At 35.9% G+C, this 11,850-nt stretch overlaps 3 protein-coding genes across 7 annotated transcripts in view; 2 read left to right on the top strand and 1 right to left on the bottom strand.

Moving 5' to 3' along the window:
- Positions 1-301: 301 nt before the first annotated feature.
- On the top strand, positions 302-1,570 carry LOC136798376 (cyclic GMP-AMP synthase-like receptor 2). Its single transcript, XM_067054987.1, has one exon. The coding sequence runs from the start codon at positions 302-304 to the stop codon at positions 1,568-1,570; it is 1,269 nt and encodes a 422-aa protein (XP_066911088.1).
- Positions 1,571-4,592: 3,022 nt separating this feature from the next.
- LOC136798320 (uncharacterized) overlaps positions 4,593-11,850 on the bottom strand; it is a 21,850-nt gene continuing 14,592 nt past the window's right edge. For 2 of the 4 annotated variants that reach the window (XM_067054911.1, XM_067054914.1), the window contains exon 2: positions 4,593-5,535. In XM_067054911.1, the coding sequence (XP_066911012.1) occupies positions 4,685-5,535 (851 nt within the window). In that variant the 3' untranslated portion in view covers positions 4,593-4,684. Of the gene's footprint in view, positions 5,536-6,853; positions 6,931-7,058; positions 7,127-11,850 lie in introns of those variants that run through there. The other 2 variants (XM_067054913.1, XM_067054912.1) reach the window with 2 other exon arrangements.
- Positions 11,512-11,850, top strand: part of LOC136798318 (uncharacterized) — a 26,557-nt gene continuing 26,218 nt past the window's right edge. The window contains exon 1 of one of the 2 annotated variants that reach the window (XM_067054909.1): positions 11,512-11,583. In XM_067054909.1, coding sequence (XP_066911010.1) covers positions 11,531-11,583 — 53 coding nt within the window. In that variant the 5' untranslated portion in view covers positions 11,512-11,530. The remainder of the gene's footprint in view (positions 11,584-11,850) is intronic. The other variant, XM_067054910.1, reaches the window with a different exon arrangement.

Genomic DNA, 11,850 nt, shown 5'->3' with positions numbered 1-11,850 from the left:
AATTAATCATTGTAAAGTTAGTTTGTGCAGAGGCAATATGGCTTGTTGTAGATACTTAAAAAAGATAAGAAATCGGCCACCGTTAACAGTTATTGAATGTCGTACGATTTGGTTGTCTTTATCAATCTTTCTTGTGATTGGCTTGTGTATTACAGCATTGGTTTTCACACTCCCACTTTTTACAAAGCAATATTATAAAATAAATGTCGCAACGGGATGTGCAATAGCAGTAGTCATATTTATTTTGATCTTCCTCTGCCAATGGTGTTATTTAAAGCCAACCAAACAAATCCAACTAAATATGTCTCCAGAACCTCTTGAACAATGTTTAAATAATTTGTTTGTTCACATACCAACAAATTTGGACAAAGCTACAAACAAAGCCAAGAGATATCTTAGAATCACCAAAGAAACACTTGAGAGTAAACCAAAGTTGAACATTGAAACTGAGTTATTTTTAGCTGGTAGTGTAGCAGAGGGGCTTAGTATACCAATATCTCTTGCTTGGATTGATTCTGCATCTAACCAAACTATCATTGAAAATCATGCATTGGTTTCTGACCTTGATTTTATGATTTCGCCTAAGACAGATTTTGTAAGTTTCAATCGAGAATCGACGGAAGAATACCACGCTACACTTTTAACATACGATGGGGAATGGAACTGGCCGTCAAACATTACTGAAGATAACCCAGGGGTTCGGGTAACTCAAGATACAACCCCGCCCTTTTTCAACATCACTTCTAATAATGAGGAATTGAAAGGATATACTATCAAGAAAATGATAAAGGAAACAATTCGTTCTTTGACTTTTGATTCGTTCCCAGATTACGTTGAGGAAAGTTGTTGTCAACTATTTTGCATGTGTTGCTTGCAGAGGTATGTTAACTTTGCACGCATCGACATTAAAGGGCCTTCAATCAAATACAAACTTGGATCGGAGAAAGATAAACATGATCGCTTTCATTGTGATTTAACATATTCCTTAAAATGTGATGAATGGCCTGACATAAGTGATTGGGGACAAAGAGGAAATGCTAAATGGCCGGCAGACGGTGAAATAGATGCAATAAAGGGAAACGGCTGCCATTTTGTGCCTCGAGAACAAGGGATGAGAACTGGATCAACATGGCGGATATCGTTTTCAAAAGCTGAAGTGACATTAATGAAACACGTTCCAACATCGATTCGGAAATGTTTCATTGGTTTTCGAACAATTTGTAAAAATCACGTGTTCCCTGTGTCCGCTAACAAGCTGAAATCTATCCATTTGAAATATATTTTATTTTTCACGTTAGAGCAACACGGTGTCGACGGGTTTGAAAATTTGGATCGTTGCATTGATTCTCTCTTACAAAGCTTGGAGGAGAGTTTTGATACAAAGAAATGCCCAATTTTCTGGATGTCAGCCGTCAACATGTACGAAAACTTTAAATTGAGTGAATTGCAATGGGACACTCTTTTGAAAAAAGTTCGAGACATTCGAGAGAGACCAAATCGATATATTGAGGGCATTGAGCCTATCCGTGTGGTTCCAAATGACGAACAAATAACATCCACGTCGGAATGATCAAATGAACATTAATAGTCGTGTAAACTATTATAGAGGCCCCTATAGACACGAAAAAACTATTAAAAATTTATAGTTAGATAACTTTCAGTAGATGAAATACAAGGCTTTTATTTTTCATTATAATGAAAGAATGAGGAAGAAATACCACAAAAAGAACTCCGGAACCTGGTTCAAATCCTTCATTGAATCTCTCATACGTTTGTAATTTGTAATTGGTTTTTCCTTTATCCAAGATTCCGAATATCAAAAATCATTTTCTACTTTTACAGTTCGTCCTCACAGCTTATATTTTTCTGAAAGCCTTATACCATTTGTGCTGACGGTAACTCAAGCCCTTTGTGATGTTATCTACAACGTCTGAATTTTGAAATTCGAATCCCTTGAGCTTGTACACTTATACCTTATACTGGAATTTAAAGAATAATACAAAAATGAAATAGCTGTTTTCTTGATGGTTATTAAACCTGTATACAAATTGGAAAAAAATTCTCTTAAAGGGACGTAAAAGTACTGACAAAATTTGTGAACAAACCATAAGCGGCGGGATACAAAATCAAAACAAATGTCACATGTCAAAATACAAAATCAAAACAAATTTGGGTGTATTTGATTGTTTCAACTGTTTTACAAGTTTGTTTTGTATACGTGAGTGATTTTACATTAATTGTTCTCGGGTAAGTTATGGCATGTCTCTCTCTCCTGTTGTGACGAAATATAAGAATTTTATCACATAAGTACATCTCAATCACGTTACAGTTGACGCTCTCTAATTTGATTTCCAAGGGGAATTGGATTTTCATCTAATAAGGGAGCGTATCGAATAGTAGAGGATCGTTTATTAGAGTGACTTTTAGTATTATCACAACCCCTTCTCACAGACCCAGTAGGATTTTTTCAGCCAGTTGGGATGAAGATATCGGACTGAAACTCGATGGGGATTGATATTCCAATAATTTTTATGGCTTGGGATATTTCAATTCGTTTGTTTTCAAGTCAGAAAATTCAGTGGGAATGGGAAAAATAGCATAGTATTTTGCAGAGAGGATTGGTTTATTTGATTATTTTTAGATATTTTGGCCAAATTTTCCAGTTGGTTTGTGAGAAGGGGGTATTATCGAATAAGGTTTCAATAGATTTTTCTATTCTTCTTAATTGTGATTTGATTGGTACAAATTTATCCAAGATCCTGGGTTATTGCCATGGTTACTCTTGCACAGTACTTACTACTGTTTTCAATTCAGAAGTTCGCTCAACAATTAAATAAACCCCGGGGGAAGGGCAGTCAGGCAAATTGACCGACGGGTATGTGCGGTGGTTAAGCGTATGTTTTTCAAAATGTCAAAAATGCACTGTAAGGGTGGACTTTTGATAAATGCACTGTATAGGTGGAAATTTCAGCAAATCTAGGAAAAACTGTAAATTTTTGCTTGAAAATCTTGATTTTTTTGCTCTAAAAAAGTTTAAATTTGAAAAAATGCACTGTAAGGGTATGAATTTGACCGTTTTTTTTCTGCACTGTAAGGGTACGATTCTAAAAGCGATTTTTTTCGCCGAACGTACCTTCAGCTGGTAAACCCCCCCCCCATTCCTACGTCACTAACATCACTTGCCTCGTATTCAAACAATTACTATGGTGATTATATCTCTTAAGACATTAAATGATTTTTTTATGAAAAAATAAAATCCGCTGGGAGTGTTAATCACCATGGCAATAATTTCAAAACGAGGTAAGTGATGTTCAAAACGTAAGTTATGAGAAGGTCTATCAATCGCGACGAAATGATAAAAATTTCGGATAGTGTTGCGATACAGCCAGTTTGTGAATAAAGCCAAAAACGAGATTTTGCTAAGTCCACAAAAGAGTTCTTGCAGAATCTTCTTTAACCCTATTCGGCCTAAGGGGAGCTCTCTCTGTACGGAGGTCAAACTATTGGTAATAGCTCCTGAAATAATAGAGCTTTTACCGTGAAATTTTCTGTAAATTCCTAACTTTTATTTAGCTTCAAAATAAAATAAAATTTGACACCTAAATATTTTCACACATTGAGCATGTTGACATTTCTGACAGTAAGGTGTCACAAAAATTGACACTTTTCCGATACAAACTACCCTTGCCGACCGACGGGGCGTTCCACTGAGGCTCGAGCAATGGACCCTACGCGGGACTCGTTTTTTCAAAGATTTCGCCGAAATTTGCGAAAAAAGTGACTCTGAACGGGACTGAAATTTTCCCAAATTTTCTACTTTTTCCTCAAATTTTCCAAAAAAGGTTTTTTCTATTTCGGTGTTTTTGCGACCCTACCTGGGACCCAGTGGCACATCCCCATAACCCATTTTGCCCTAGTACCTCCCCCGGGGCTATGAGTAGGTATGGTACAGAATGCACGTTGAAAAGAATGTTTGTTTGTCGTCACAGTGTGATAATTCATTAACTATTGTAATCATAATAGTGGCACAGGTTTTAAGGCCGGTCTCCACTTGCGCGCGCTGCCATCGCACCTTTTGGCTTCAATTCTTTTTGCTTGGAAAAAAGAATATGCCATAAATATGTAGTGCGCGTTCGAAAAAAAAGTCGAACACATTTCAACTTTTTTCAACCGTTACGTCAGATCGCGCCAATGGAGTTGCTTCATTTTTCTTTTGACCAATGGGGTGGAAGCTTTGCTCGAAAAAGTGCGATCGAAGGGCGTGCAAGTGGAGACCGGCCTTTAATTAGGTCATGGGTGAGTCGTTCCCTTTAGGGTAAGCTAGGGGTCAGGGGTTTCTAAAGATGTAAAAAGTGGTTTCCGTTGTCCGGATTGACGGGGTTTTTTGGTAACTAAGTATACCCTAAAGAGCATCTGTGCCAATTTTCAGCTGGATGGCAATTTTGTTCAGGGTGTGGTGACTTAGCAATTAAGTTCAAAATACGCCCATTGTCCCTATCTCCGTATCCAGAGCTACTCGCACCATTCTTTTCGCTGGCTGACTTATAAAGAATTGTATAGGTGTTATTTAAGATATTTTAGAAGCCACTCTATAATCTACCAACTATTTATTTTAACGATATAAATTTTTATATAATGATAATGATTCATTAAAATTAGAATTATTAAATACTACTTTAACATATTATTCTTCTGAAGTAAGCTTCTCGATCAACGAGAGTAAGTTTGTACGTTTCACATGCAAGAATGGTCTGCTACTTTCCTTTTCATTCATATCCCGTTTTTGGTCAGAAAATCCATCTTTATTTAATTTATCTCCGATTCTTCTCAATATTAGACCACGCGTGCCAAGATCGAACGCTTTCAGAACGCGCTTTTCTTCTTTAATTTCAGCTTCTATCATGTCATTTGAGACTTCACGTTTTAATTGATTGTACAATTGTTTCAAGTCATACGTTGATGCTTCACGTCCCAGTCTAGGTACTTCTCTTCGTCCGAGTCTAGGTACCTCTCGTTTTCCTAATCTTGGAATTTCACGCTTTCCAAGCCGTGGTACTTCTCGGCCTAGCCTGGGAACTTCGAGTTCTCTACCCAGCCTAGGTACTTCTCTACCCAATCTTGGAACTTCGTCAATTCCCCGTCCTAGTCTGGGAACCTCTCTCCCAAGTCTCGGAACTTCGACTTCTCGACCAAGCCTGGGTACCAATTCGACTTCTCGACCAAGCCTGGGTACCAATTCAACTTCTCGACCAAGCCTGGGTACTTCTTCAGCTTCTCGTCCTAGTCTAGGTACTTCTTCAGCTTCTCGTCCTAGTCTAGGTACCAATTCGATCTCTCTTCCAAGCCTAGGTACGTCCTCAATTTCTCTTCCAAGCCTAGGTACTTCTCGTTTACCAAGTCGAGGTACTGCATCCCGTTTTTCGATCGTGTCCAGTAGCTTAGTTACCAGAGCATCTTCCTCACGTGTCAAGGAGGCGGAGTAAACATTATTTGCCAGGAATAATACCAAAAAGATCAACACACAGTTCATGTTACCTGAAAAAAAAAAGATTAGAAATCCGATTGATAGAAATTTATTCAGTGTACATAACATTTGTCAAAGTCGTAAAAACGAGGCTGATAAGGTGCAAATCATTAAATCACCGCCACCATATAGAATATTGTTCATAGCTATGCAGAATATCTCCGCCATTAAAAGACTAGTTTAAAATACATTAATAATTTTCAACAACCAACTTCTTTCCATAAGGGCAGGAGAGAAAAATCTAAAGCTTACACTAATACAAAAAAGAATGACTATAGCTTTTTATAGGCTCTAAAAATTAACTTAAAATCCAAATATTCAGCCCTTTAGGAGGCGTTTTCATGAATAAGAAAACAGATTAATTTCACAAACAAGTTTTGTTCTTGTACATTTATTTTCACGTTTAGGATGTTTACTTGCACGGGCAGGGGAGGAGAAGTTAAGAAAAGGGTGGAGGTCTCAACAAAAAGAGAGGTTGGGTTTAAATGGAGCTAAATAAACAATTCCAAATACCAAAGTAACTGAATTCATTCGGGAAAAATGTTGGCCGGAAAAAATTAATCATCAGTTAAAAATAATCGTCGGCAAAAAAAAATTGGTCTTTTTTTCCCCGACGAACTTTGCACGAATAATGTAGTTCTAGACCCTACCCCTTATATCCTGCGCTTCTAGCTTAAACTAAACACTCTTCAAAATCTATTATACCTGAACCAAAAAATAAGCAGCTCTATTAATCATTAGCAGGAACCTTCAGACATTAATTAAGACTTAATCTATCTAAGCGAAGTACTAAAATACTCATATTGTAAAAGATAATCGCTACATGCAGTGAGAGATATTAGTTCTTCCAAAAAATTCGAAATCGATCTTTTTTTCTTCCTCCTTTTTTAAATATCTCAAAATTTACCTTTCAGAGTTTATTTATTAGAAGTATCTAAAGCTCTGCCTAAAACAAGTTTTTTTGTTTTTCCTCAATAAATATATACCTGGAATTGATAGATGTTTAAAAGTATTCTTTTTGGAAAAATAATGAACACGAAGTAGAAAATTAGAAAAAATAAGGTCAAAATGTGGCAAATTTCGTAGAAAAAAAAAACAATTTTAAGTTGTAAAATACATGTGCAGTACAAAAATGTCTATGATACACTGACAATCGATAGTAAAATATTCGGAGTAAAGAGAATGAGAATTTTTCAATAATTTTTCAATAAATAAACTTTCAACATTTGAAAATATTTGGCGGTGTTTTGGCTACATCAATTTTGTTGGACCTCCTTCTATATAGAAGAAAAATCTATTAAAATCAAATCAAAACAGAGAAAATCTTACCTATTTCTGACGTATGTAAAATTTCAAATTTTTCCTGTCTAAATTCCGTTTAAACAGGTCTGAAGCGTACAAAACTGATGTGAATAAAGTGTCTTATATCAGAGACGCGTCAGGATTTATACCTCCGTCCTAATTTTCCGTGCCATTGTGTAGATTATCAAAATGAAAAATTAATTCTTAATAATATAGGATCATAGTAAAATACCTTATGGGAAATTCGAGAGAAAGATTAACCATCCCACACTTGACTATTCTTTAGACCCTCTGATATTATTTGTTTTTAAAGAGGGGAAATTTACCCCCTTAAAAATAATAAGAGGGAAGATTGATTTTTAACAAGGAATTTAATTTCAAATTTTCATGAATTTGATATCAACACGCTAAGTAAGAAGTTTTCTTCCTTTAAGTTTTCAAAATATTCAATGGATCTGTAATGTACATTAATAGTACGTTCTTAAAACGTTACGGTTGTCCTTTGTTAGTGTGAAACAAACCTGTAATTTCATCTGTCGGTTATTAGCTTTGAAAAGAGAATTATCATAAACAAAAAAATTAAACTCTTACAGTGATAGTGTACCCAAAAGGGAAATTAATCGGGAAAGTTGAGCTACTTCTCTTCGAAGACACAAAATATAATCCAAAAAATCACAAAGAGTTTATTTCCCTATTATCATAGCGTAAACAAGAGGACAAAAAACTCACGAAAAAGAATAGTTAATTTTTGGGTCCATTTATAGACAAAGGTACAAAGCTGTAGAGAGGAGGATGAAATATTCCGAAAACTTAATCAAATTTTTGATATTTTGATTTTTATCAGTTCATAACTTTTTATTTTCTTCCTTGGTAGATCGAAAATGATTTTTAACGTCCCCTTGTTATATCTGAGAGTGTTTCGAACAAATCCGTAGTATGGTGACGTCATCAAATTGACCAAAAAACGTTGGAAGAAGATTTAGAGGGGTACGTTATGTTTTGAATTTGATCAACATTTAAAAATGTCTTAAAACCTTTCTTTCAGACAAGCAGAAATTGACCAGAGATCTCCTTCCATGTGATCAATAGACCCAATACGACCTGTGACCACGAAACGCGCTTTTACATATACTCAATGATGACATAAAAATGACGACATTTTGTCGTCGGACACCAACCATCAAAGAACATCTTCGCGCCCATTAGAAGCCTACACTGAGACACTACCCAGAGTATCAGAGGTTAAGTTTTCGAATAATATATTAACCTCTGAAGACCAATAATAGAAATTTTATCGCGCATGTGTCAATCTAATCACTGTAGAAAAATCAAAGATGAAGAGCAAATATTACCATATTAATGTCTAGCAGACTGTATCAGTATGATGTTTAATACAGGGTGTCCCTAATTAAAGTATCGAGTTTGAACATGCGATTGAGTAGAAAAGTTTGTGTGTGTTATCGCTAAAATATAAGAACGTTCTCCATCACACAGGCTTATTACAAAAGGTAGTTGGGTACAACGTATAAATTAATCGTAATGACAAAGAAAAAAGAGGCAGAGCTTAAAATACAATGGCTGCGTTTAGACCAACTGGCATTTGTAATTTGGCATTTGCTCATGAGGGATTCGATTTTAATAGCTCTTCCATTGTATTTTCTTTCATGGCATTTAAGAAATCGTCTTTTTAGAGTCATTACTGAAAAGGTGATTCCCTCAAGTTCAACTTTGACAGATCAAACAATGAAAAGCATGGAATTTCTCAAAAACTGCAGTCATCAAGACTGAAACTTTTTGCCGTAGGGCTAGGCTATGGCAAATCTTGCAAATTTTACAATCTATAGAAAGAACTGAATAAAAAACGTGCAAATACTTTAAAAAATCAAAAATGTCATTTTTTCTCTTTGTTTTGGTTCCTTTGTTTGATTTGAAATGCCAGAAAAGGGGAATCCTTTGCTCAAAATGGCATTTCAAATGCCAACGAAATGCCAACACGCTGGCATCATTAGGCATTTGACAAACCGAACAATTGTGCGGAACAATAGAATTCAAAAGAATACTGCAAGCAATTACAAATGCCAGGCTGGTCTAAACGCAGCCAATTTTGTGAACACGCACATAAAACTTTCTACTCAATCGCATGTTTAAACTCGATACTTTAATTAGGGACACCCTGTATTTACGAATTCCCCAGAAACCTCCAAGTGTAATTGAAATGAGTTTATTTCGAAAGAAATCTTTTACATGATCCCCAAATGTATAACAGTAATTACTAAACTTTCAATTATGGAAATGTCACTTTATTTGAATCGAAATAATAGACAGACTTTATGTTATGAATTCGCATTGATGACTTTTTTAAGTTGTGTTTTCAACGACGGGAATAAAAATATCACTGTTGTCTTCGTTGATTGCGCGCTGAATAGGATCTCGATTCGTCGGCACAGCGTCAATATATGATTTTGACCTGTGCTATTCACGGTACTGAGACACCCCTGTGTAGACCCGAAGGGACCCCATCCACAATGAAAAATTCGACAAAGATTTCGTCCCCGGTGGGAAAATATCCTAGAATTTCAGCACAACTGGGAAATTTACATTGATCCCCATTCGAAATTCAATGCGTTTAAGAATTGCACTTCAAAACCGTCCCCACTGGATTTTTTTAATCTTAGAACAATAGAATTTTTATCCCCATTAAGATTTCAAGAGGAAGTTTTATTCCAGCTGAAGAAAAAAGTTCCACCGGGACTGTGAGACAGGGGTGTACTGAATTTTGGGCCTCACTGGAGAAGTAAGTACAATTCTGGATAACCTACCTATAGATATTTGAAGTGTTAACAATAAAATTTTCAATTTTCACTCAAGGGTTTTCTATTCCCAATATTGTTCAGTTCGTCTATTTATACGTAAAAAAGTTTTCCCCGAGACAGGATTTTCTAATCAAAAAGCCGATTTCATTTGACTCATCAGCGGCAAGAAAATGAAGGCCAATCATATCAGGAAATTTATGTTAACAATTTTAATCGAATGTCCTGGTAAAGAAATCTATTAAGTCATTTTTTTGACAGAACATGTTGAGTGCAGTTCCGGTCATTATATTGTTTGATAGAATCTAACCATATTACTAGATTAAAGACGCCGAAATTAAGTTAACAATTAATTGACTGGAAATTGAATCAGACAATTAACTTGATGATATTATATCTTTTAAATTCGTGGAAGAAAACCCCTTTGTCACATCATCCTATTCTGCAGTTCAACATTTACATGATATTTCATCTGGAAGCACCCAAGAAAGACTGGATTTTTGTTGCTAGTTCTAGTGTTTCCCCATACTGAAAGTGGCATCAAGAATATCAAGAATTGGATATTACTACTTTATCGGCGATCCAAAAAATATCTGCAATCTGATTGGTTAAAAAGAGTACAATATATCTTGTATTTTACATGTAAAAATATAAATTGACGAAAAGATGTTGTTGCATTGTAGCGGTAGAAGCAATCTAACGTCACTTTGATACCAAAGTGTCCTCCAACACAAAAAGTGCATTTTTTGGGTAATATTTTTATAATTATATGATATTATGTTCTTCCTTTCAAAAGCAACTACAACCAAAAACCATTGGAGTTTATGTAATAGTTATCGGACAGTTGCGAGTACAATATGGAAATATTTCACTCGTTCCGGAACATAATATCATATAATTATAAAAATATTACTCCCTTTTTATGTTTTATGTTTATTTTATTTAGTATTTGTAACACTTCCTTTCCTATCTCTGTTCTTCACCATAAATAGCGATCATAGTACAGTGTAAAAGCACCCGGCTGCGGTGCGCAAGGTTGAGGGTTCAACCCCCAGCCCGGTCATACCAGAGATTTCCAAAATGGTACTTGATGCCTCTCTGCTTGACGCTCAGCAATTAAGAAAAGGATCAAGGGTAAGTGGAGCAATCCAGGGAGAAAGAGTGACCCCCTCCCCTACCTTCGGATATATAGCTATCGAAAAAGGAGCCTTCGGGTCGACTCCGACTGCGGTTGCAGACTTACTTACTACCATATAATATATAAGAATTTCTGTCCAACTATATTCACTCAGGAGAATTGGTTGGCAGAGCAGCATATGCATTATGGTGCGTACGGCACCCTGGCTGGCCAGATCGATTTAGCAAGCATCGCTAAAACCACAAAATCAATTGTGGCTCAAACTATATATAACGTCAGCATTAGATTCGCATCAACACCCTTTAGAATTTACTAAGGCAAGTTTTTGTGGTGCGACCCTTTATGTCCTTACGTACCTTTAATATTCTTCTTCACTAAAATTTTAATCTCATCAACAATTCCCAGCTTGAAAAACTTTTTTAGCGAAAAGTTGCGCTTCAAGCGGACGTGATTATTGAGGCTGATTCGTATCCCTTGTAGCAAAACAAATGAGGGGGATGCTGGCATTCAAGTTCAACCGGGGCTTGCGTAAGAAGGGTCGAAAAGTTATCCGTCAAAGGATGAGAAAGTTTGATTTTCTTGATTAAGTTAAGACAAGGTCAAGGGAAAAGAGTGTCAGCGTACAAAACGAGAAATCTCGTACGTAATAAGCAACATAATGAAATTATACTATAATTGTTTTTGCGGTTTTTTCGGATCTGGTATAAATGACTTGAATGTCTTTCTTATGTATCACTTTCATCGAGAAAGCGATTAATGACAGTATCAATCTTTCGAAAAAGACGGAGAAATAAGACGATCAATATAAGGTATTTTATTTTTGTACTTTTTCGTCAATTGCATAAGTTGACATTCTCTGCTTCGATCAAGTGGATGACCCAATGAAAATTATTTAGCCTGTAGTATGAAATAAAAGGAGCTGACTACCCCCTCAATGGAATGAAAATCTCTTAAATCTTAATTTGGTGGGGAAATTGAATTCGATTTGTTAAAAGCTCAGACATCCACTCAGGTGTCTTAAACTAAAGCTTTTGTGAATTGCCCCAGTGGAACTAGACTTATGGGTTGGAAATTTC

Source organism: Clytia hemisphaerica, unplaced genomic scaffold, assembly GCF_902728285.1.
Source record: "Clytia hemisphaerica strain Z4C2 unplaced genomic scaffold, Clytia hemisphaerica genome assembly, whole genome shotgun sequence".
Classification (NCBI taxonomy): domain Eukaryota; kingdom Metazoa; phylum Cnidaria; class Hydrozoa; order Leptothecata; family Clytiidae; genus Clytia; species Clytia hemisphaerica.
This window is presented reverse-complemented; position numbering and strand designations above follow the sequence as displayed.